The following is a 26,903-nucleotide window of genomic DNA, read 5'->3' as shown; positions in this document are numbered from 1 at the left end:
CATGGCCCCTGTTGGCCCCAGACCTGAGCCCAAACTCAAGTTACAGCTGAACGCTACAGGCAGAGGCCTTCTCTGTAGATCCCGAGGAAAACCCAGTCCTTCCCAGGTTCCCTTCCGAAGGTACAGCTGCTTATCTGGCAGTTCTCTAATTGCTTTAGGGAAAGGCAAACACAAATGATAAAGGTGATGTGAAGAAAACAGAGTTGAACAAGAAGAGAAAGGCACCTTTGTCCTCGGCGGGGAAATGAGGGAGATGAAGGGAAACGATATCAGCACTTAACACGCACCACATGGGGGAAGACAAACAGGTGCACACACACAAACCTGAAATTCTGCATGAACTGTCGGAACTTGTCCACCCTCCTTGCCAGCGGCACGATAATGTTGATGAGCGTGTTGGCCATGTTGAGTTTTTCTTTTTTTACTTTCATGATAGGGCCAAACGGTCGAAACAGGACAAGGCGTCTGAATTCGTGCTTGTGGTCCCCTTTGAATGTGAGCTCATACAAAGTGCCTTTATCCTTTTCTGTGCGGTAGATCCCTGTTAACAGAAACACGAGAAAAGACAGTTGTTTTTTTTAATAGCTGAGATCTAGCATAAAATGCCTTTTAAACACATACACGCACACAAATTAAATTACAATTAAACCTCTAATATGAGAAAACTCAAAATGCTGCCACTTTCAAATATCCCCAAAGAAATCAAAATGCCATTAATTTAAAAATCACAGTTATGAAGACTTCATAAAAACACGGGGGGGGGGGGAGTTTGTAATGTTGGAAATGAAACTATATTTTAGACGCATTAAAGAAAGGACTATAAAGCAATATGTCTAAATAAAACTGGCTATGATGCAGAGTGGGATTATGTGCTTTTTCTTTTCTGCTACTACTATGTTCGTTTTCTGCAATATGATTTGGTAAATATAATTATTATATTTAATTTAAATACTGTTAATATTATCTCTTAAAAATCATAGCCATTTCAGATGAACTGACCAGAGTGATCTCTTCAAGGTAACTGGGAGGGGCTTGGGGCGCTGCTATGGGTCACCTGGCCCTCTGGACGCTTCTGGAAGCGTTAAAGCAGAAAACAAAATACCCAGCACCATGGCAGGCACACATCTTCATTTCACATCGTCCTTCCTACCCCTGAGAAGCATCATAGGTCAGTGCTCCAGAGCAAGTCTACTTATGGACCCCCCCCCACCCCAAAACTGTGCTCCACCCCATGTCACTGTTCCTGGAACTCCACAGTCTCACTTGTCTGGTTGAAGATGTGACCCAGCATCCATCTCAGCTCAACTTTCAGGGTGAGCCTCCCTCAGGCCTGGCCCACCAGAACTCTCCTATCTAGTGCACACAGGCTCCCGGGGCGCCTACGCTCCACGGCCTTCCCAATATCGCCGGTATTATGGCGTTTTTCCTATAGTTTAAAAAAAAAAAAAGTCAAATTCAACAAATCACCAGATAAGCTTCCTCATTTCTTATCTGTGATTTGCCATGGTTTTTTTTTCCATGTCCCTTCCTTCCTCTTAATCCCCACATTAGCTAGAAAGCACCTCCCAGTCTTTGAGCAGCTACAAAAGCAAGCTTCCAGGGAAAAGTTCAGCCCTAGGGTCAGCTCCAGTTTTCAAGGCCTCTCCCAAACCACTCCTCTTTGCTCCCTCCCTCCTCTTTCCTTTGGTGGGAACTACAGGTCTTTAGAAACACGGCCAAGTTCTGCTCTCTGTTCTCTGCCTCATAGGAGCTTTCATCCTACACCCCGGGTTTATAGCCTCTTTGATCCTGTCCAGAGCTTGGATCTCCTTCAGGTGCGACAGAGAGGGCTTTGGCATTGCACATTTTCAGTGTCCTTTCTCACAGCTCCCCACGGCCTGTTTGGAGATGCAAAACGTGCAATCGCCGGCAGTGAGCGTGGTGACCGAGGGCCTGGCGCAGCCACAAGGAGGGAGTCCTCTCTGAAGCCCTCCTGGCTTCCCCCGGGTGCCAGGCAGGCTGCTCAGCAGCCCTCCAGTCAGGGGCCTGAGAGAAGTTCTGCTGCGCTCCTGCTAGAACAGATTTCAGAGTCCCTGCAGGGGCCCCTCACGGAGGAAAGCAGGAAGTTCGTTTCTTAGGAAGCTCCAAGGGCCTCGGTGAACATGGGAGTGGTCCCCTTCCAAGCCTGTGGAGTCTCTGGGGCAACTAGTGCTCATTGAGGAAACAGGCTCGTCCCCCACCGCTAAGGTGTCTACACAGCTGGGCAAACCAGTGGCTCCCAGGGTCCAAACCAGGTTGGCTGAGTCAGAGAGGATTCGAGTTTGGTAACAGCATCTGCACAACCGGAACAGGCCTGCGGGGTCGGCGGCTGCGTCTCATCAAACGTCTGTTACTCGTGTCAGCAAGTGTACCCTCTCCACACAGCAATAAGCGGGGGAAGGCTGCTGACAGTTTAACGTGCAGATAAAAGTGTACACTAGCCTGCGATTTTTTTTTTAACGGAGTCATTTTCTTTCTCAGCACCAGGATAAGAATCATTCATTTAAAAAAATCTAAGTCCCCAGATCTGAAAACAGGTAGAAATATACACAAACCCGTGTCAAAAGAGGACATCTATTTATAAAGAACCCAGGGAATTGTAATAGTTCTTATTAATGGTGATTCTTATAACCCTGTCGGGAGGGCTGCCTCTGGCGAGCCTGTGTGCCCGCCGATAACTGTGTGGCGGGCGGCCTTTGTTCTGGTTTCCGGGCGGGGCACTCCGCTATCAGGCAGGCCAGCACGCCCAGCCTAATCTTGCAGCCACATTTCAGCTGCTGTCTCATTGTCTTCCACATCCTATGCCCTGAAACAGTTATTACATCAACTTTTTAGCATATTTCCCCACACTCTGCCTAATTAAGTTAATCATGGTGTAGAAATCTGATTGTAGATCCCTTTATTTTATCTATTTTAAATAAGTTATTTAAAACTCTCTTGCAACCTATCTCCACTAAAACCCACATCCAGCCATCTGCTCACTCCACCCACGGGCTCACGATCCCACACCTGGACACAAATAGCACTCAGTCTTCCTGTAATACAAAGGACAGCCCCTAACTGGACCCTTGCACCTTCTAGAAATCGTCAGTGGTGGAAGCACAAAGGGACCGAGAGAAAGGGGCAGAAGCATTCTGAAGCAGGAATGCTTTCCCACGGAGAAGCTGGCATGCACAATGGCAAATGCAAAGCAAACTGGCCACACAAACACCTTCCCTGTAATATTCTGTGGGATTGTATCATTTTTATACACTATGCAAACGGGAGATCAAAATGAGAACTTTGGAACTAGCTCACATTTTGGTTTAGACACACTAACTGGCACCTTCTTTTCCCTTCTTTCCCTCCATCTTACTTGGAGTTTGGTGTTTCTGTTCCCTCTACAAGCATCGCTGGTCCTACCCTACTCAGGGGGGCCAACTAGGTGAGGATACTTCCTCGTATCCAAGGTACAGCTCCATGGTCTGCTGCAAATGTCTATGCCTTCAGTAAACAGGGAGCGAACTAGATGCAGGTCCCCTCTAAACATCCTATCTTCAAGGTAGGACCTCAGAAATCATGAGGTCAAGGAGGTACCACTGCTTACCCTTATATCCTTGTCCTCTCTCCACATGAGGGTGCACAGGTTGTGGCCAATGCTGCACCGCTGAGCCCAAAAGTGTCTCCACTTTCATCCCTGCCTTTCCCGCCTTCCTACATGGAGCCTAGGTCTCCCAGCTGGATCACTGCCATCTTCTGAGGACCATGTTCCACTTCGTGGGCCCAACACATCCTGCACGTATCCTTTGATCCTTAGCCTCCTGGAGTACCACTATCATCCTGCTTTCCCCTGAGCTCAGGAGCCCTCACCAGCATCCCAAAGCCCACAGAATAAAGGACCAATCCCATGGCCAACTTTTAAGATCTTCCTTAACCCAGCCTCATGTAAAATCTGGGCCCCAGTCAAGCTGGTTTATACTGAGCACAGACAACTACTCCTCCCCCAGGAGAAAGTGGAACCCTCTTGCAATGCTGGCGGGAATATAAAATGGTGCGGCTTCTGTGGAAAACATCTGGCGGTTCCTCAAAAAGTTAAACACAGAATTATCATAAGATCCAGCAATTCCACTTCTGGGTATGTACCCAAAAGAAATGAACACAGAGACTCGAACAGATACTTGCACACACATGTTCGTGGCAGCATTCTTCACAGTACCCAAGTGGTGGAAACAACCCAAACCTCACCAACAGATGAGTGGATAAACAAAATGGGGATTATACACACAATGGAATATTAGCCTCAAAAAGGAGATTAACCAAAGAACTTATATACATATATGCACAGCCCATGAACAAACAATAGTGTGGGGAAGGCCTGAGGAGGGGGCAGGAGCAGGGTGAAGTGGGTCAAGAGAGGGGGAAGGGAGGGAATGGGACATCTGTAATATTTTCAACAATAAAGATAAAAAAGAATGAAATTCTAATACATGCTATAACATGATGAACCTTGAAAGTATGTGCTAAGTGAACTAAACCAGTCACAAAAGGATAAATACTATAGGGTATTGTAGGATTCCACGTACATGAGGTATTTAGAATAGTCAACCTCATAGAGACAGAAAGTAGATTGGTGGTTACCAGGGGCTGGGGGAGCAGGGAATGTGGAATTAGTGTTTAACAGACAAAGCGTTCCTATTGGACATGATGAAAAGTTCTAGAAATGGTACTGGTGAAGGTTACACAACAATCTATATATATAAAACCCTAATATGCAAATAGACTGAACGGTAGAACCAAACAACTGGTCGCTATAACGTGTGCTGACCACCAGGGGGCGCACGCGGAACATGGCGGGCGTCGGCAGCAAGCGGCAGAACGTGGAACATGGCAGGTGTCAGCCATGGCAGGGTGGTGGAGCAGATGAGAGGGGGGTGCCAGACCAAGGCGGGGTGCTGGTCGCTGTCATCAGGGTGAGCCTCTGGTGGTTACTGAAAATTCTTTGCTCTCACATGCCGCGGTCCCGCCCGGCACTCGCACCCGCGGTTGGCGCCGGCCCCTCTTGCACCTGCTGCCAGCACCGGAGCTGCTGCTCATACCCGCTGCCAGTACCCAGCACCAGTCCTAATCACTCGGCGCCGTCAGCGGGTGCAAGCAGGGCTGGCGCTGTCAGTGCGTTGGAAGCGGCACAAGGAGCAGGGCTGCCGGCAGATGGGAGCGGGGGCTGCAGCGAGAGGGGTCAGGCAGGAGCACAGAGGATGGGCCTAGACCCGCCCCTGTGCCCACCACAGCCTCCTGGCCCACAGTTCCTTTCAAGGCGCATGAATTCGTGCACTGGGCCCCTAGTGTGAATATACTTAATGCCATGAAATTGCACACTTAAAAAAAGGTTATAATGGTAAATGTTATGTGTATTTTACCACAATAACTACTCTCCTATGAAAAGGCCTTGAACTTTCTCAAGACACACTTCCTCACCAGTCAGCCTTTCTACTTCTACCCTCCTAAATCTGCCCTCCTCCTCTGGGAAGATTCCATGACGCCCTCAATCCAAAGTGGTCATTCAGTCTCCAGATACTTTAGTGTAAGGGCTTTCAAACTCTTCTGTGTGATCTACGGTTTTGGCACATGACAACATTAAAGGATAGCACCTAATCCAGCCTTCCCATTTAACAGATGAGCAAACTGAGACCCAGAGAAAGTGTGGTTTGCCTGCATTCACCAGATGTGCTAATGACTGACTAGAGCATACTCCTATGTGCAGTTTACTCCTTAGATATCACTTTCATATGCAACATCAATAACTCAGAGTGTAGAAAAGCAGGGACAGAAGAAACAGAAGTCAGAATAAACAACAGAATGTCTGCAATAAAGTCTTACTTCATTTACCCACAGATAATCTTCACATCCTCGCTTAGGGCTTTTCTTTTATTTTAACACACAATAGTAACAGTTGCTAAACAACAATCATCTGAATTCATAGTCTATAACACATTCAAAGTAGCACATTCTGAAAGGAGCTGCTTTCGTGAAAAAATACACTGCTTATAAGAAAAAAATAAGTATGTCGGAAAAGAAAATCTATAACAGGCAGAAATGCAGACAGTAGTAAATAGTGGCAGGTCACCTCCTGACAGCAGGGGAGGAGGTAGATCATCATCAAAGAGAAATTTAAATGTCTGAGATAATTTAATACAAAGTAAATCACTCCACTCGTGTAAACTGCCTCTGAAATATCACAAAGAGCATATACCTACTTACTGTGTTTCTGCAAGAGCACATCATCCTTACCCAGTTCAAGAAGGGAAACATGGAAATACTTGAGAAAGATCTTACTCCACAAGAATGCTTCAGTTATCTAGAAAATTCTTAAGTGGAATATCTCATTCCCAGATCACACAAGATAAATGAGACATAATTACAGTGCCATCTGTTGTCAGCTCTATTTTCTTAGAGAAAGTAGCTGACATTCAACACTTGTGAAAAGAGATGTTCTAGGCCTTCCAAATGCTCAGACACTATAATGTAAATAATTTCTCCCCATTAAAAAAAAAAAAGTAACCATTTCCAAGCTTTCTCTCACCTGCAGGGTTATAGACATGTCTGTCCATACCTTGCTTTCTCGGGCATCACAGTGCATCTGGGCACAGCAGCTTCTGGACAGGTCCTGATCCAAGTTTATCACCATCTTCAACAGTCACTAAATGCTTCTTTCATTTGCTAAGCAGTGCACTGACTGGCATCCCTACTGAAATAATTCATGAAGCTCTTTTCTTATTTCCATTTATTGCATTTGGTGTGTATATTCATGTCACAGATTAAGGCAGATAAATTTAACACTTGGTTCTTGATCAGAAATTTCTAACAGCTTCCCTTACTTAGAAGCTCCTCCTTACTTCATCACTAGTACTAGCGGTTGACTTTTATTTGAGAGCCATTTCCCGCCCCCCACCCCACACACAAAACTGCAGCCTACCTACCACTCCATGAAAGTCAGAGGTATTTGACAATAAGTCGGAAGCAAATGAGTGCATGATACCTGTGCAGCAATGGGCTGGGCTCCTCATCAGGTGACCCGCCAGCCTCCCATGATTCATGTTCACTTGACATGGCTATTTTTTAATCCTTATGGATTTTTCTTATGGCTATTACTTACTGTGGATTGTGTTCTCTATTAGAGACATTAAGATGAACATGGTAAAAATCACTGTGCTTTCAGAATTCACATCCTAGAGAGGAAGGCAAGCAGGTAAACAAAACAGGCATAAATAATATGCAAAGCACCTAGGAGAGCCTGCCCAATGTGTAAGGGAAGAGAAAGGAGGGTGTCTCCACCTGCCGGAGGGTATGGACAGTTTGATCTCAAAGATATGTCAGCAGAACTGAAGACTTAATGGGTGTTTGCCAAGGCGGCAAAACCAGAAGGGCATTCTATGGAAGATAACGGCATAAGCAAAGATACCAAGTAAACAAAACCCACAAAACCCAACTTGTTATGTCTGGCAAACTTCCACAAAGCTGGGGCGCAAAAGGCAGGTGTGGGAGAAGGTGGGAGAGGAGGCCGGCAGGTCAGGTGGTGCTCGCTCGCCCGCCCACGAGGTCATCCTCACAGGCATGGAGCTCAGGGGAGCACGCTCGGTCTTTCACAGGAATGGGACAAGGTCATTTCAGGATTATCACCTCACAGCAGTGTGACATGTGAATGGACGGCAGGGAATGAGATCAGAGAGCAATGAGGAAAGAATCCCAACGATTCAGCAAGAAAAGAAATGGCAGCAGAGATGCTGAGAGGTGGGCACACCTTGGGAGAAGTTGGTTAGAAATGGGATGGCAGGGGAGGGACGGGGAGAAAGGTGGTGTGACTCCAGTTACAGGTGAGAAAAGGAATATGTGTTAAGCTTTGGATATGCCGATTTGAGGAGCTCCATGAGGAGCTCTGAAGCTCAGCAGACAGGCTTTTTTAAACAGAGTTAGGTGTCCCCATTACATAAGATGACGCTGAGGGTGGGGGTCAGATCACCCAGGAAGTCTGGGGGTCCAGGATGCAGGCCTGTGGTAGCCCAACAAGCAGGTGCAGAGTGCGCAGGTCCACAAAGAGAGGAGACAGCCAGGTCCATGGCATTGAGAGAAGCACAGAGAGAGGCAGGACAGAGCCTCAGGGAGGCCACCCACGAGTGAGGAGGGGCTGCTCAGCAGTGCAGTTGTCACGTCAAGATTAAGAACAATGAGAACAAAACGGACCACTGGCCAAGCGGATCACTGGTGACCTGACCAATAATGGTTTCAGGTTATTGACAGGAATGAAGCCCGATTTGACAAATAATGAGAGATGAAGTGGCCAGAGTAAGTTGAATAAGTACTTTTCTGTTGTTTTCCTTGAAACAAGTTCATTCCTGCCTCAGGACCTTTGCTTTGCCTATCCTGTCCCCTCTGCCTGGGATGCTTTCTCCCCAGGCTCCTAGCATGACTGATCCTTCTTCCCTTTTAGGTCTCAACTAATGCCACCTCCTCAAAGAGGCCTTCCCTAGTCTCACTCTCTTGAAGCCCGCCCTTTCCCCCCAGTCACTCTCTGTTACCCTGTTTTTATTGCACATGAGCTGAAGGTGCTTACTTACCCACCTATTTATTACTGTTCTCTTCACTAAAAGATAAACTACATGAAAACCAGAAATCTGTTTCTGCAAAATGAATACCTGCTGCACAGAACAGAAGGAAGGACAAGGGAGGGAAGAAGGTGCTTGGATGGGGAAGGAATGCAATAGAGTAGTAGCCAGAGTTAACAGTGTTTTGGTTTTTTTAAGGGAGGCAGGGAGGAACAAATCCATATGCCAAGAGGAAGGAACAAAGAGAAATCTATCCTGAGAATACAGGCTGGAATGAGAAAATTGAGGTGGGTGGAATCTATAAGCCAAGAAAGGACTTGGTCTTGGACAGAGAAAGGTCACCTGTTTCCCAAAGCAGGACCTAAGGACCAGAGCAGGGTTGCAGGTGTGGGGCAAGGAGCCAAAGGAACTCATTGAGAACGGATGTCGATCATTTCTCAGTGGAGCAGGAGAAAGCAACTCAGACTTGGAGAGGAGTCATAAAGGGCTGGGATGGTGACAGGAGATGGGGGGTCACTGATTCAGGACTGGGCGCTGCAGGACTGGGCCAGGACTGGGCGCTGCTGGTGGGCCAGGAAGTCAGGCTCTGGGAAGACAGTGCTGAGGGAGAATAATATGGGGTCCAGCAGAGGGAGGAGTAAAGCCTAAAGGCAGGATCAAAGGACGCGAAAGGGGTCAAAGTGAGAATAAACAATGAAGTCCGGAGTGATCACAGAAGCCATGGGAAAGAATGGATTTCTGAGGATGTTTAAGTTTAATGAGAAAGTGGGGCTCTTCCAGGCCCAGGATGGGGCTGCCCTGGAAATCAGGCCTCTGCACTTCCTCCCCTCAAGGCACTCACGTTGGTCAGACCAGACGATGTGCTGCTCGAGACCCCAGCTACACAGACCTTTTTTCACCGCCAGTTTCTATTCAAGGATTGGTGGCTTCTTATCAAGAAATGGCGGCTCCATCTCTTTCCATAAGCTGAGTTCAAGAAACCAGCGGTGGAAATGTACACAGACTAGACGTCTACGTGGACTGACGAGTTTAAGGGGCTAGACCGAGTAGTGGGGACTAAGATAGCAGAGTCCTGCAGGGATTCCAGAACAAACATCCGAGGGAGGGAAGTCAGAGCGGCCATTGTCAGGGTACGTTTCCGAACAGCTGCAGAACTTCCTCTCAAAACACGGCAAGACAGTATATCCAGGATGTTGTTGAAAAGCAGAAAATTTAAGATAGAGGCAGCAGGAATGAGCGAGGTCAGAGATCAAGGAATGTGTGTCCACACCATTGTCTTTGGCTAACCATTGAGCTTATCCATGCACAACTACTTAAACAACTTACCGCCAAAATAGAGGACAAAACAGCCTAACTGTATTTACATTACTGCGACTCATGTCTGTTTCTCAAACCATGTTCACAAATATCATCTTAATTCTAAAAAATCTTCCAAAGAGGTAAGCCATCTACCTACCCGCTTCCTTTTACAGATGGGTGAATTGGAGCCTTTACAAAAGTTGAATAAGTAACTTGTTCAAGGTTACAAATGATGTGCTCACAGACTGATGGGCATAATGACTGAATTTAAGAGCATGCCATGGTACAGCTCTTTAAAGGTAAATTAACTTTACAATCAAAAGAATATTTATAACTCTCCTTTCTGTTCTTTTCTTTTTGAAACTGGCTTTTGAAAAATAGGAAAACATCAATAAAGATACTACAGAAAGCTAACCAACTTTCTAAGGTATACCAGAAAAGTCAGTCTTAAAACTTGCCTTTGAAGATTAAGAGAATACATTATCGATTGAGTCACTGACATAAATTTCCTCATCTTTAAAAAGTGGGACTAATAGTAATACATATTTCTTCACAGGGCTGCTGAGAAGATTAAATAAATTCATACATGTAAACATGCAAGCCTAGAACATGGGAGGTGCTTAGTGACGTCAGCAATAGCAATAATGATAACAACTGTCAACACTGTTATTATGTTGTCATCCCATTTTGCTTCATTAGCCATTTAATGTAGTGGTGCTCTCGGTCAGACAGGTCACAGCTCAGGGACAAGGCCCCTCTTGCTGTGTTATCACTGACATTAAATATGCTTGGAAGCTGAATCCAGTCACTTATTTTTTTTTTTAAGCTGTCATAACTGGATCCAGAGGTGGGAGGATTCTTGATATTCTGGTAAAGAGCCTGGTAATATACAACTGAGCATCTATAATAATAAAAGCATAATATGCTAATTAGACCGGACAGCTGAACGACCTTCCGGAAGTCCTTCTGGATGACTTTGCAGATGAAGCCAGGGCTGTGAGGGCCTGTGAGGGCCGAGGCAAGCCACCATGGCTGTGAGGGCTGAGGCAAGCCGCTGCTACAAGGGCCGAGCCCCTTGCACAAATTTCATGCATTGGGCCTCTAGTATATAATATTTGAGTCTCGGTAATTTTTTAGTAACATTGCAATGATATATTTTTAGCTGTTGTTTGAGAAATGCCATTACCCCTTTTTTCAGCTGAAAACAACAGGAATATATTATCTCCATTCTAGAGGCCAGGAGTCCAAGACAAGGTGTAGGCAGGATTCATTCCATGTTTTAAAATTAAATTTATTGGAGGGATATTGGTTAATAAAATTATATAGGTTTCAGGCTTACAATTCTATAATACATCATCTGTATATTACATTATGTGTTCACCGCTCCAAGTCAAGTCTCCTTCCATCACCATTTATCCCCCTTTACTCTCTCCCACCGCCCCCCAGCCCCCTTTCCCTCTTGTAATCAACATACTGTTGTTGTCTGTGTCTATGAGTCTTTTTTCTTTGCTTAATCCCTTCACCTTTTTTACACAGCCCCAACCACCCTTCCCTCTGACAACTGTCAGTCTGTTCTCTGTACCTATGAGTCTGTCTCTATTTTGCTTGTTAGTTTATTTTGTTCATTAGTTTTCACATATAAGTGAAATCATGTGGTACTTGTCTTTCTCTGACTGGCTTATTTCACTTAGCTTAATACTTTCTAGGTATATCCATGCTGTTACAAAAGGTAAGATTTCCTTCTTTTTTACAGCTGAGTAGTATTCTTTTGTGTAAATGTACCAGAGCTTTTTTAATCCACTCATCTACTGATGGGCATTTGGGCTGCTTCCAAATCTTGGCTATTGTAAATAATGCTGCAATGAACATAGTGTGCATATATTCTTACATATTCGCCAATACATCTGATAAGGGCTTGATATACAACATTTATAGGGAACTTATAAAACTCAACACCAAAAAGATAAGCAATCCAATTAAAAAATGGATCAAGGACCTGAACAGACACTTCTCCAAAGAGGACATTCAGATGACAAATAGACATATGAAAAGATGCTCAACGTCACTAATCATCAGAGAAATGCAAGTTAAAACCGCAATGAGCTATTCCCTCATAACAGTCAGCATGGCTATCATCAATAAATCAACGAACAAGTTTTGGGAAAGATGTGGAGAAAAGGGAACCCTAGCACACTGCTGGTGGAAATGCAGACTGGTGCAGCCACTGTGGAAAGCAGTATGGAGTTACATCAAAAAATAAAAAATGGAACTGCCTTATGACTCAGCAATTCCACTTCTGGGAATATACCCAAAAGAAACTCATTTTTAATGTGTAATATCAATGGGATTTTTCAAATTGTTGACTCAAACTAATAGCCCTTTATCAGATATCATGACCTTTTATCTCACTATACTACCTTCTCATACTGGTTAGCACAACTCCACCGTATCACATCTACAACCTCCCACCCCCAATCATTAATATAGTTGGAACAGCCTCCTTCCCAATGCCTGACACTCCCAATCTCCTGGGCCTCTGTTGCTTGGCCAACACCTGTGCCAGAGGCTCAGATCTAACCCTGACTTTGCCATTGACTTTGTACCACCTTGAACAAGATATTTAATGACTCTGGGTTCCTACAACCCAGTCTTAAAAATCAAGTCACAGTGTATGTTGAAAGCACAAAGTGCTTTGTGCTTCAAGGAAAATAGTAAGTTGCATCTCTTATAGGCATTTATTTTATTTGCCTAAGTCATCTAATTAGTCAGTGGTAAGAATTCATTTTAGTAAGTGAGACAAAGACAAATACCATATGATTTCACTTATATGTGAAATATAAAGAACAAAATAAACAAGCATACAAAACAGAAACAGACTCAGGTACAGAGAACAAACTGATGGTTGCCACAGGGGAGTGGAATTGGGGGTTTGTGTGAAAAAGTTGAAGGGATCAAGAAGTATAAATTGGTAGTTACAAAATCATGGGGATGTAAAGTACAGCACAGTCAATAATATTGTAAAAACTGTATGGTGTCAGGTGGGTACTAGATTTATAAGGAGGATCATTTTGTAAATTATATAAATGTCTAACCACTTTGCTATATAACTGAAACTAATATAAAATAATATTGAAGGCCAACTGCAATTTAAAAATTTTTTTCAAAGAATTCTTTTTAACTTTAACAAACAGGCTGTAAGACTGACTCACTGGATATTTGGGGGGAAATATGTGTATTTTTGTGGGACTTCTGAATTACAGAAGCCACATCAAACTGAAGAGCAAGAAAGAAATCTGGTTTTTTTCTTAGAGAACCAAGATGGCGGCATAGGTTAACGCCGGAGTTTGCTGCTTTGAACAACCACTTCAAAAGTGAAACCAAAAAACGGAAGGGACATCACCCAGAACCACAGGAACGCTGGCTGAGTGGAAGTCCTACAACTAGGAGGAAAGAGAAACGCATACGGACACTCAGAGGAGGCGCAGTGCTGAAGTCAAATTCTGAGGTGCGGAGTGCGAGAGCGGGCTGGCGGCGGAGGGCGCGGTTGGCGTTTTCAATCGGGAGGGAGTCACAGACTCTGAGCTCCAGATCCGGGCGAGTCTTTAGGGACCCAGACTCAAACGGGAGAAGTGGGACTGTCTGGCTTTGGTCAGAGCGAGTGCAGCTTTCTCTCCGAGCTTTGCAGCGGGTGCTGGGACTCAGAGAGGCAGAGCACCTGGGGACAGGACTGAGAGCCGCCATAACTGCTCTCTCCGGCCCACCCTGTTGATCCTGTGCGACCCGCCCCGCCCAAGCCCTGCACAGAGGCTTTTGCCGGATAGCCTCAGGCAAAGGCTAGATTAGCACCTCCCTAGAGGACAGAAGTTCTCTCACTGCTGACACAGCTGATTCTCATAGCCACTTGGCCTGGAGGTCAAACCCTCCCTGGAATTAGCTACAACAATCAAGATTTAACTATAAGACTGCGAACAAAGACCACTAGGGGGTGCACCAAGGAAGCATAACAAAATGCGGAGACAAAGAAACAGGACAAAATTGTCAATGGAAGATATAGAGTTCAGAACCACACTTTTAAGGTCTCTCAAGAACTGTTTAGAAGCCGCCGATAAACTTAATGAGATCTACAAGAAAACTAATGAGACCCTCGATCTTATATTGGGGAACCAACTAGAAATTAAGCATACACGGACTGAAATAACGAATATTATACAGACTCCCGACAGCAGACCAGAGGAGCGCAAGAATCAAGTCAATGATTTGAAATGCGAGGAAGCAAAAAACACCCAACCGGAAAAGCAAAATGAAAAAAGAATCCAAAAATGCGAGGATAGTGTAAGGAGCCTCTGGGACAGCTTCAAGCGTACCAACATCAGAATTATAGGGGTGCCAGAAGATGAGAGAGAGCAAGACATTGAAAACCTATTTGAAGAAATAATGACAGAAAACTTCCCCCACCTGGTGAAAGAAATGGACTTACAGGTCCAAGAAGCGTGGAGAACCCCAAACAAAAGGAATCCAAAGAGGACCACACCAAGACACATCATAATTTATCTTTTGCCAAGAGCAAAAGATAAAGAGAGAATCTTAAAAACAGCAAGAGAAAGAAACTCAGTTACCTACAAGGGAATACCCATACGACTGTCAGCTGATTTCTCAACAGAAACTTTGCAGGCCAGAAGGGAGTGGCAAGAAATATTCAAAGTGATGAATACCAAGAACCTACAACCAAGATTACTTTATCCAGCAAAGCTATCATTCAGAATTGAAGGTCAGATAAAGAGCTTCACAGATAAGGAAAAGCTAAAGGAGTTCATCACCACCAAACCAGGATTATATGAAATGCTGAAAGGTATCCTTTAAGAAGAGGAAGAGGAAGAAAAAGGTAAAGATACAAATTATGAACAACAAATATGCATCTATCAACAAGTGAATCTAAGAATCAAGTGAATAAATAATCTGATGAACAGAATGAACTGGTGATTATAATAGAATCAGGGACATAGAAAGGGAATGGACTGACTATTCCTGGGGGGGAAAGGGGTGTGGGAGATGCGGGAAGAGACTGGACAAAAATCGTGCACCTATAGATGAGGACAGTGGGTGGGGAGTGAGGGCGGAGGGTGGGGCGGGAACTGGGAGGAGGGGAGTTATGGGGGGGAAAAAAGAAAAAAAAAAAGAAAGAAAGAAAGAAAGAAATCTGAAGGCCTAGAATATAGGTCACAATTTTCTACCATAACAGATACTAGTTGACCTGTATTTATGCCAATGGAAACTGCCAAGCTTTAGAAAAAATAGATTTATGAACCTTACCCCAGACCTATTAAGTTGGGTCTTAGGGCTAGCTTTTGGAAAATCACGTCTTTACCCCAAAGTTGTACAAATGTAGTAAAAATGGAAAACTAGTCATCGTAATCCTATATAAAAAAAGCTCAGAGAATGAAACAGCGAACAACTAGCATGACCAGAGACCAGAATGACCACGGCCTCTCACCCCTGCCAGCCGCCCCCCAGCAAACAGTTAGGGGCGATCAGGCAGGCAAGTGAGAAGTTAGGGGCAATCAAGGAGGCAGGCAGAGGGGTTAGGGGTGATCAGGCAGGCAGGCAGAGGGGGTAAGGGTGATCAGGCAGGCAGAGGGGGTAGGGGCAATCAGGCATGCAGAGTGGTTACGGGCAATATGACAGGCAGGCAGAGTGGTTAGGGGTGATCAGGCAGGCAGGCGAGTGGTTAGGGGCAAACAGGCAGAGTGGTTAGGGGCGATTGGCAAGTGGTTAGGGGTACTCAGGCAGGCAGGCAAGCAGTTAGGGGCAAGGAGTTTGCGGTCCCGGATTGCGAGAGGGATGTCCGACTGCCAGTTCATGGATCAGGCCTAAACCGGCAGTCGGACATCCCCCGAGCGGTCCCAGATTTCGAGAGGGTGCAGGCTGGGCTAAAGGACACTGCCCCCCATGCATAAATTTTGTGCACCAGGCCTCTAATAAGTAATAATAGTCCAAGTCTGTTGAGTTTCTGATGAGAGACAAGCTATGACCAAATGCCCGCTAAACATGCACTGTGATAGGGCTGGACCTGCTATCCCTGTTGCTTCTATAACAGTCACAAAAAGGGAGAGGAACTGATTCCCACACCATCCTAGAAGATCAAAGTGAAAGCAAACTTGTAGACCCCAATCCTCTTTTAATTTTAACACCGATGTCATAATATTAGAGAGTTTGGGGCCATGGTCCAAACTTTGATAGTATTTTAAATGAAATCTGAATAATATATCATTTCTTGCAAACATTCTAGGGCCACAAGGACAGAAGGTAAAAGCAAGATGATTGCAAATTATGGGGTACTAGAGGCCTGATGCACAAAATTCATCCAAGGGTAGGCCCTCGCACCCCACCTGCCTTGGGTCATCTGGACAGTCGTTCATTCAGGTGTTGGGCCATTTGGTCAATTTGCATATTGTGCCTTTATTATTATAGATATTATAGATGCTTCTGTTAACTCACTAATCCAGTCTCTCATCCACTCAACAAACCTTAATAAGCACCTTCCATTACTGGTGCTTAACCAGAGTCCGTAAAGATAAGTAAAGCATGCCTGTCCCAGAAGGCACATGAACAGAAATGAGCAGCCATAGCACTGTTGTCAGGCCTGGGGTGCTTCTGAGAAACCCCTAACTCTGTTTGGAATACTTAGGGACAGCCACCCAAGAGAGGCACATCTGCAATAAGATAGGAGGAGGAGCTGAGTAGCAGATAAAGCTAACACGGGGCAGGAGAAGACTCTGCAGGCAGCTTGACCACCATCTATACTAATAAAAGAGAAACATGCAAATTAACCATCACTCTGTCACTCCACCACTCCACTCCACCCACCAGCCAATCAGAGCAACTATGCAAATTAACCCAACAAAGATGGCAGTTAATTTGCATATGCAGGTGCTGAGCTGCCGGAGTCCAACCCCAGCAGGTCCAGGGGTCCCCAAAGGTGTGGACGGAGTCGGCGAAGAAGGAAGAATGACACGGAGACAGTGTTCAGTTGATCAGCAGCCTAGCCAGGATCTCTAGCCAGGATCTCCAGCCAAGTTCTGGTCTGGATCTCCAGCGAAGTTCTGCTGTTTATTGTCTTGTTACATCCGTATTTATACCAGTTGATTTTAATCCTGTCAATTTCTATTAAGGTTAGGGTGTTTCTTATCTCCATTCCAGGGAGTAAAGATTATGTAGCTTAAGCATGATTGTTTGTAGTGATTAACTACCCGCCTGGCACTTAGTTAAGGAGTTTCATCCCCTCCCTGACTTCAGGGAAAAATTCCTACCTGGGGAAACAACCTTTCTAGGAGAGGCATCCCCTCCCTGACTTCAGGGAAAAATTCCTACCTGGGGAAACAACCTTTCTCGGAGAGGTGACCTTGGTTAAAACACACAGTGCTAAGGGGAGCAAACATATTAAGAACAGTATGCTATATACGCCAGGTCCCTTGAAACATATGCTGTGCAGATGTTTCTTTCCTGCAGCGACTGTGTCAAGCAGCAAGGATGGACCGGCTTCCGGCACTGAGCGAAAACTGATGATGACTGAAGATGGTGGTGGCCACGGAGCTGGAGTGAGCAGGAGGCTTGGGTTGCTCCTGGAGATGGAGGAAGCCAAGCTTCCCGCCGGCCCTGTACTCTGCTCAAGGTGTGGCTGGGGGCCTGGGTTGCCTAGCCACGCCCTGGGCTCCACTGGAGGAGCTGGAAAAAATAAAAAAGGAGGGGCTGGGAGCAGCCGGAGCAGAGAAGCCAAGCCTCGCTGCTGTGGCTGGACCAAAGGCCTAGGTCCCGGGTGCCGGAGGAAAACCAGTGCCGGCAGCCAGAGGAAGGAAGGCCTATTGCGCGAATCTTCGTGCAACGGGCAGCTAGTCTATAATAAGGTACAACAGAATGGAGGAAGAATATGGAACATATTCTATACAAAACGACATAAGTTCTGGAAAGCTGGGAGAGGGGCCAGGTGAAGAACACGGCAAGACATGAGGCTGAAGGGTCAGACAGGTTCCACATCACGAAAGGCCTTATGAATCACCCAAAGGAGGCTGACCATGTGCCACCATGTAGGTTTTTGGTTTTGTTGCGATATTGGTTTGTGGATTTTCTTTTATTTTGGGGGCAACCACAACAGCTAAAATATAACAATATGAATCTTTATACAGAAGTATGTTCTAACCACTATAAGGTTTTTAAAAAAAACAAAAAACAACACAAAACCCTGGAGATCAGCTTTCAAGTGGAAGAATGAATCCTATGTTATACTTTCCTCCAGGTCCTTAGAAACAAAGACTCGGACATGGACACACACTTCAACTTGATCACCAAGGGAAAACACAACACATAATGAGAGTGTAAGAAGCATTTTTACTTTTGGGTGAAAACACACTAGAAAAAACTACTTTCTATCGGGAACTATTAAGTTTTTCAAGCCAAAAGAACACTAATACAATAATCTGCTCAGAACACTAAGCTATGTCTGGGACATGGTAAAACCCTGAGAGGTGGCAACTCATAAAATGACATCTTGGGTTACAAAGCCAAGGAAAGTTCTTTTTTTTTTTTAATGTTTTATTGATTTTTGGAGAGAGAAGAAGGGAGAAGGCTAGAAAGATAAAAACATCCATGAGAGAGAAACATCATCTACCGGCTGCCTCCTGCATGCCCCCGACTGGGCATCGAGCCTGCAACCTGGGCATTGAGCCCACAACCTGGGCATGTGCCCTGACCAGGAATCAAACTGGTGACCTCTTGGTTCATGGGCTGAAGTTCGACCACTGAGCCAAACTGGCCAGACAGCCAAGGAAAGTTCTTAGAGAAACATTCTGGCCCAGGAGAAAGAGAGATCTAAATTTTCACTCAATTCAATCATTAACTCACTATGACTTTGGACAAAGTCAACTGTCAAAGTTTCAGTTTCTCCAGCTGTACAACGTGGGCACTAAACAATGCATGACTCACTCTGTCCATGAAATAACAATAAACCAGGAGAAACACAATTGTAATCTAAGTGGCTTCAGATCACCATTTTTATATGCTGATGGCCAGGAATTCAGAAAGGACACAGTGGGGATGGCTTGTCCCTGTTCCAGCATGTCTGGGGCCTCGTCTGGGAATGTTGGAAGGCTGGGGGTGACTCGACAGCTGAATGCATAATCCTAAATCTTAGGACTATGAGAGTCACTGCCTCCACAAAACTCTTTCAGTAGCTTCAGTAACATATCATAAGACTGAAGCTGTACAGCTAAAATGTAAAACCAATTCCACAGGATATCAAGACAATGTGGTATCAAACCCATGTGGTCCGTCAGACATGCAGTTTTCAGATGATAGTTTATATATGGATTTTTTTAACTACAGAATTATAACAATAGGTACTATTTAACCCATGAGGTAGTAACTCCCTACATATTTTTTCAAGTAAGTCATGGCCACCAAACTATTTGACAATGTTCCCATCAAGGGGAGGCCTATGTCCCCTTCCCTTGAATCTGAGTGGGCTTGTGACTGGTTGGCCTCACAGAGGATAGCGAAGTGATGCAGCTGCCCCTTTGTTTGCTGGCACATTTTCTCTGGGATCCCAGAATGACACGTAAGAGGTTCAGCTGCCCCGAGCTTGCCACGAAGAAGCCACACTCCAGGGACAGTCCATGCGCAGGCACTCCCATTGGCAGTCCTGATCCTCGTGTCACCACAGCCCAGCTGCCAGGTCTGTGAGTGAATGAGCTTTCAGGTGATTCTAGACCCCAGCTGTCCAGTCACCCCCAACCTTCCAACATTCCCAGACGAGGCCTCAGGTGTGCCAGAACAGGGACAAGCCATCCCCACTGGGCTCTTTCTGAATTCCTGGCCATCAGCATATACAAATGGTGATCTCAAGCCACCAAATTCTGGGATCATTTGTAATGCAGCAATAATAACAGGACACAAGTAACTGATGATGACATGTATGCTGCTCAGTAAGAGTAGATACAAACACTCACTATCAGCTCCTGTTCTTGTGGCGTTATTGGCATCCTCTTGTGACATACTCTAGACACGTGCCAGAGCATAAGCCACCCCACCTGTGCATGGAGCTGGACTAAGAGAATTCCCCAAATAGGACTATAATTTTCCTAAGGAAAAGTTCTGGTCCTACTAAACTCATGGGCAAATGGGCAGCTAAGGCCCTAAACCCCACACAATGAGCATGGCTGCAATAAATTTAGCCTAGAAAACTTTCCAAGTGGATGATATCAAACTCTTACTTTGGCGATAAAATCACACAAATAAACAAAGACCCCTTGGCCAAGTACCCATGAGTAGCTATTTTAATTTAGTCTCTTGATGAACTCTCTAAAATAAAAATGTACCCTGGTTATGTAAATAGTTAACTTGGAAGACAAAAACTCTAACATATCAATAATTACCTTAAGCCTAAGTGGTCTAAATACACCAATTAAAAGGAAGATGTTAGCGGAATAGATTAAAAACACACACATACAACACAACTATAGGCTGTTCACACACAAAAAAAACTCACTTCAAATTCATTGAGTGTCATAGTTATGTTGAAAGAAAAAGGATAGAGAAAGATATACCATGCAAACATTAGTAAAAAAAAAAAATGGCTATGTAAGATAAAATAGATTTTAGAACAAAGAAAATGACTTGAAATAAAGAGGTACATTATAAAATGATAAAAGAATCGATCCCCCAGGAAGATATAATGATCCTAAACAGTTATGCACCAAACAACAGAGCCTCTAAGTACGCAGAAAACTGAAAAAGCTGAAAGGAGAAACAGACAATGCCATAATCATAGTTAGGGACTTCAATCCCCTTGTCAGCTACTGATAGAACTACTAGACATAAAATCATGAAGGACAGATAAGATGTGAACAACACAATCAACAAACAGGATCGAGTCGACATATATAGGATACTCCACCCAACAGTAGCATACGACAAATATTTTTCGAGCATCTATGGAACATTCAGCAAGATAAGACTATTTTGGGGGCCATAACACAAACTGAAAATTTTAAAAGAACCGAAACTAGACTGAGTGTACTCTCGCATCATAATGATTCAAAGTAGAAATCAATAATATCAAGAAAGTCTCTAAGCACATGGAAATTAAACACACTTCTAAATAATCCATGGGTCAAAGAGGGAGTCTCAAAAAATTTTTAAAAATACATTCAATTAAATAGTTACCATGCTGTATACAGCTGTTAGATGCAGAAGAACTGATATTCTAGGACATCTAACCAGGAATAATTATATTGAACCCATTGATTTTAAGTCATTTTTCTGACAGCGTAACATAGGTCTATTATCTGTTAAGCTATTCGTAACAATAAAAGTATAAGTAAGTGTGACCAAACACTCTAGAGCAGTGCCTGGCACATTATAGGTGCTCAGTAAATACATATTTGTTGAATGAATCAATGTTTAACTTTCTCTCTGTGTGGCCTTCAAGGCAGTAGATACGAGTACAGAACCTAGAGCCAGGGTGCATGGGTTCAAGTTCCAGCTGTGTAATCTTGGGCAAGCGACTGAATCTTTGCCTCTGTGGCCACAGTCAGAAAATAAGATTGAACATAATAAAAGACCTATGTCATAAGATCATCATGAGGACTGAAGTACATATGTAGCACTCCATACACAAGGTATTTTAAGCACTCAGTAGGTGTTAGCTAGCATATTACTTGGGGGTCTGGGGAGAAATTTTTCAGTTCCCCCACAAAGAAGATTATGTACTCGTTAAAGAGAGAAAGGGCAAACATATTTCACTGGTTTTCACAAAGAGTATCACAATTTCCAGGGACCAGCCCCCTAAACAGGCACAGGCTTGAGAACAACCACCTACAAAGCCATTCCAGCTCTAGATCTTTGTGATTCCTATAAAGCAATGGCTGACGACCGTGCCTGCACACTGGACTCACACAGGGAGCTTTAAAAAGATTGATGCCCTGCTCCCACTTCCAGAGATTCTGATTCAATTAGTCTGTAGCGCGGGCCTGGACCATCCCCAAGAGATTGCAATGTGCAGCCAAGGTTAGAAAGCACTGCCTTAGGGAACGTAATTTCAATGCCTCCACAATGTAGCGATTCCCAAATAGAGGCACAGCCATTCACAGGCAGTCAAGGAGCACACTGGGACTCTTCTGTGTGATTCTGGGAAGTTAAGTAATGGCCAAAGTAATGCCTTCCCTTTCTCCACCACTGAACTGCTCCACGACTGAATTACATTGGTATAAAGGAGCGTTAATGTTGCAGGGGCCTAATGCAATAGAAGTGTTTATCCGTGGAAGGCCTAATAAATACGACTAGAGTGAACAACACTGAAATCAGAAGAGCTGCCAGCCCTCTGCGCTTCTTACTCTCTTTAAAAGGACCTGAAAGTACATTGTGCATCTTTGTCAAGCATGTAACAGCAGTGACCTTGGTATAAAAAACCCACTGGAAGTTAGTGTCTGGATGGTGGACATTTCTATAAGAACACGGAGACGTGAGTGCCTGGTGGCTGGCTTATTGGGTGGCGTTTTGGACGGGGAATACAGATAGGAAACCCCCAATGGTAAATGGCCTTGTGAATGACTGTGGTTATGAGATGTGGGTTGTTATGATGTGAAGAGATGGAATCGGGAAGAGACATGAGGAAATATTACACTTCGCGACAGGGACCCATCTGTAAAACCTTTGTCAAGGTTGTCTTCTGAGTTCAGGGCCCATTTATTCCAGTGAAGAAGGCAGTCATCAGCTGTCACTGACACAGAATAGGACAACTCAAAGGCCACAGCCACAAAGAAAAGGACTCCAGACTCCGTCCTCCTTTGTATGATGGTCTATTTTCCAAGTACACTGGGCGGGAGGGTCTCCGGGGACTGGAAGACCACAGTGAGAGCCAGGGTTCTCACAGCATCATTTGTGGGCCCGTGGGCCAAGTGCCCTGCAGACGGGCCTTTGGTTTTATCCATGTTAATAATCTGATCCATCCGGATTTCTTTTTCTCCCATTATTATTGCAGGTAAAATCTGGCTACTCCACCCTTTAGTTTTCTCACTAATTCTCCTTCATAAGCTTCTGGCATCTTAACTGTAGCCGTGGGGCTGATGAAGAAATCTGGTGCTACAGAAAAGGAACACAGTCCAAAGGTGTAAGAAGTGCTGTTATAACCAGGCACCTATCCAGAATTAGGGACATTCATACAACAGGTACAGACTGTCAATATTTCCATTAAGTGCCTTTAGAAGCTATGAGATTCATCGAGGACCTGAGGGAGAGCCACATTTCCTGACTTAGGTAAAAGGGATTCCTGTCCATGAATCACACCAACACCCATCTTCAGGAGAGAACCTTTCCCTGCACACCTGGACTATGAAAGGACCAGGTGTGGGGTAAGCAGTGGGATGACAGATGCCTCCATACAGCAGAGAATATTTCTCAATGTGGTGGATAGGCTTATTTTCAGTTTAAATTATAGATGCCTACAGCAATGCCCATTTCAGGTGCCTCCCTCTGAAATTCAAATTAGGAAACCAGCAGTGTATTTTATGCAAATCTAGTGAAGCACACAGATGCTGAAGCATCACCGGGAATCCCTGGCTCTGAGTAATTTGGTGATCAGGAGTGACTAGTGCTGAGGAGTGAAATGTAAGTTCATAGAGGGGCTGGTTTCTTTGGAGGATGTCTCACATCTCCAGCAAGCTTACCCAGCAGTGACTTATCTGTGAGATCAGAAGCAACACTGACAACACTGGGAAAAGAGAGGAGGAATCTTTGTTCTTAAATAGTGACACTGAAGTTTTCACAGTGGCAGGCACAGGCAGAGCAATGCACTCCACCCCTGCTCTGTGCGACTCCGGGCTGACATGTTAGTGAAGGTCGCTCGGTCCATGCACTTAGCGAGTTCGCCTCGCGTCAGGCTATTTCCCTGCACAAGCACCTGCGATGCTCTCTGCAGCTGGAAATAAAGCTAAAATTCTTTTCCAAGTTTTAAAGGCTGTCCTTAACCTTAATCAGACACCAGCCTTTGATGTGGCAGACTCTTGTTTGTGGCTTGTAAAGTTACATCTCACTCCTAGGCAGCCTGGCTGACCACTGCTCCAGGCGCTGGCCCCCACGTGCCCTGGATGTCTGCCCTCCCCTCCACCCTCACTCCCTGTCCACACCTTCCTAATCTCCATCCTGATTTATCTTCATGCGTTTACAATGTCTCTTATTCCCAACTAGAGTAGGGGTTTTATCTTATTTTAAAATCTCTGCTGCACTCTTTAAGACCTCCAGATGGGTAGGCATTTAGCAGAAGCTCAGTAAACACATGTGGACAGGTGTGACCTGAGGGGATGCAATGTAGTTGGGCAGCTAAGGCCCCAGGCCTCTAGCTAAATGGACTTTAGAAGTGCCCTGGGGGAAGAGAGTGTGACACTGTGGACACGAATACGTCCTTATAGTCAGAAGCCATTTCTACATCCTCAACAAGCAGCACAGCAGTCGGAGCACAGATTCAGCACAGCTTTGCTGCGTGATTATGCAGGTATTACATCACTAACACATTGATGCCCAACAGCAATTCCGTTTGAATCAACAAATATGTATCAACCCCTTTTATGTGCAAAGTGAAAAACTGCGGAGAGACAGGGATAAAACAACATTTCCTCTTCCTGACACACACACACACACACACACACACACACACACACGCCTCAGAATAGTTACCACTATTTCTTTCCTCTCCCTCACTGCTCTGCCTCTAGACCAGCACTGTCAAAAACAACCACCTGTCATGATGGAAATGTTCTTAATCTGCATTTTTCAAATGGCTACTGGGCACTTGAAATGTGCTTAGTGGAAGTGAGGAACTAAAGTTTTCATTTTATGTAATTTAAATTAATTTTAATTTTAAACAGCCACGCTGGACAGAGGAGTACTGGACCATGTCATCTATACCCGAGGACTCCACTTCCTCTCCTTCCCTTCCTCAACCCACTGCAACCTTATTCCTGCCCTGCCATCGCACTAACAATGTTCTCACCAACCCACCAACCAATGATGACCACCATTAGTTACACAGGGGTCTACCTTCCAAGAACAAATAGTGTGTGTGTGTGTGTGTGTGTGTGTGTGTGTGTATCTATTATCAGATTTTGTTTCTAACAATTTGCTCAAAAAAACAAGCTTCATGCAGTTTAGACATCTGAAAGACACCTACAACTTGCAAAAGACACCCATGTTTTTACACACACACACACACACACACACACACACACACACAGTCTTCCCATCTCCTTTAAGAACAAAGGACCCTTTTAGTTACTCAGACTAAAATCCCCAGTCATCTCTGACTCCTCTCTTTCTATCATCAATTCATTAGCAAACCATGCTGGTTCTATCCTCAAAATGTGCTCAGAATCCGACCACTGCTAACCACCTCCTCTGTTGCCACTGCCTGCTGTCTGTTTGCCACCTAACCACTGCCACTGCAATTGCCACCAATGGCCTCCCATTTCTACCCACAATTTACTCTCAAGACCCACCCCACCACACCCCAAATAATCCTTTGAAAGTGTAAGTCAGATCATGTTACCCTTCTGCTTAAAACTAGCCAAGGTCTTCCCATTTCACTGAAGGTAAAAGCTGAGTTCCCCACAATGGTCCACATGGGTCTCCCTCTCCACCCCTCCTCTCTCTCTCACTCACTCTGATCCGCATGCCAGGCAGGCTCCTGTCCAAAGCCAGGGCACCAGCTGTTCTCTCTGGAACCCTCTCCCTCCAGAGGTATGCATGACCTGCTCCCTCGCCTCCTTAAGTTCCTCTTCAGATGGCACCTTCTCAGCAAGGCCTAGTCTGCCCGCCTTATGTAAGACCGCAGTGTAAGGCTGCAGCCTTCTCCACGGCAGTGCCCCCTCCTTTATTTTTCCCCTCTAAAGGGAATCGCCTCTTCTCTTACTATATAACAGTGATGGCGAACCTATGACATGCGTGTCAGAGGTGACACGCGAACTCATTTTTTTGGTTGATTTTTCTTTGTTAAATGGCATTTAAATATATAAAATAAATATCAAAAATATAAGTCTTTGTTTTACTATGGTGGCAAATATCAAAAAATTTCTATATGTGACACGGCACCAGTTAAGTTAGGGTTTTTCAAAATGCTGACACGCCGAGCTCAAAAGGTTCGCCATCACTGCTATATAATGTGCTTACTTAGGTTTATTCTCTTCCGCAATTAGAAATTAATTACAGCTGGGCTTTCTGTCTAGGTTTGCCTTCTGGGTCCCCAATGCCTGTGACAGTGCCTGAGTGGGCGGGCGCTCGATAATGCTGTTGAGTAACTAGGAACTGAAAAGACCATCTACTATTTAACGCCCGTGTCAGTGCATGTCCTCCGAGGAAACCAAGGCGAGGAGAAATCCTTTAGCCATTATTTTTAGGGAAGAAAGTTAACCTACATTCAGATGCCAACTCACACTTACACGTGCTGCTTCTCTCCTGAAGAATTACCTTCATTTTTTCTCAAGCTGACAACTCTACAGAGCTTATATTTTGTCCCCGAGAGCTGGTGCTTTACCACTTACTCATGTTCCGCCCCAGAGACTCATCTATCATGTTAACATTTCAAAAGCACTATGAACTAGGCCCTAACACACAGTCTTGCTTTAAAAAGATGATTTCACAAAAGACAACCAACACCCAAAAAAGGACACCAGTTCACCTCCCAGCAGCCACTGTGGTGTCTGGACAAGAAAGGAGAGTTTCTTTTTCTGCTGCGCTTGCTTAGCCAGACAGGTGCCAGAGCCAAAGAGCACTGGGGGCCCGTCTCCAGGTCAGGGAGGCCCCAGACACAGCCCACCCTGGAGGAAGGGGCCACCGCATGTCAGGACTGCAGCAGAGTCTGCACTGAGCACAGAGGGCAGAACAAATGAGCCCTGGGCCAGAGAAACTAGAATCTAATAGCAATTAACATGATGAATAGAAAGCCGATAAGAATGATGGGTAAAATTC

At 44.9% G+C, this 26,903-nt stretch overlaps 1 protein-coding gene across 15 annotated transcripts in view; it reads right to left on the bottom strand.

Annotated features, from left to right (window-relative positions):
• The window catches only part of CSGALNACT1 (chondroitin sulfate N-acetylgalactosaminyltransferase 1), a 318,463-nt gene that overhangs the window by 33,860 nt on the left and 257,700 nt on the right, over positions 1 to 26,903 (bottom strand). For all 15 annotated transcript variants that reach the window (XM_036300305.1, XM_036300299.1, XM_036300302.1 and 12 more), the window contains one exon: positions 325 to 541. In XM_036300305.1, coding sequence (XP_036156198.1) covers positions 325 to 541 — 217 coding nt within the window. The remainder of the gene's footprint in view (positions 1 to 324; positions 542 to 26,903) is intronic.

This window comes from Myotis myotis, unplaced genomic scaffold, assembly GCF_014108235.1.
Source record: "Myotis myotis isolate mMyoMyo1 unplaced genomic scaffold, mMyoMyo1.p scaffold_m19_p_3, whole genome shotgun sequence".
Lineage (NCBI taxonomy): Eukaryota > Metazoa > Chordata > Mammalia > Chiroptera > Vespertilionidae > Myotis > Myotis myotis.
Note: the sequence above shows the minus strand (reverse complement) of the source record. Positions and strands in the feature narration are given on the sequence as shown.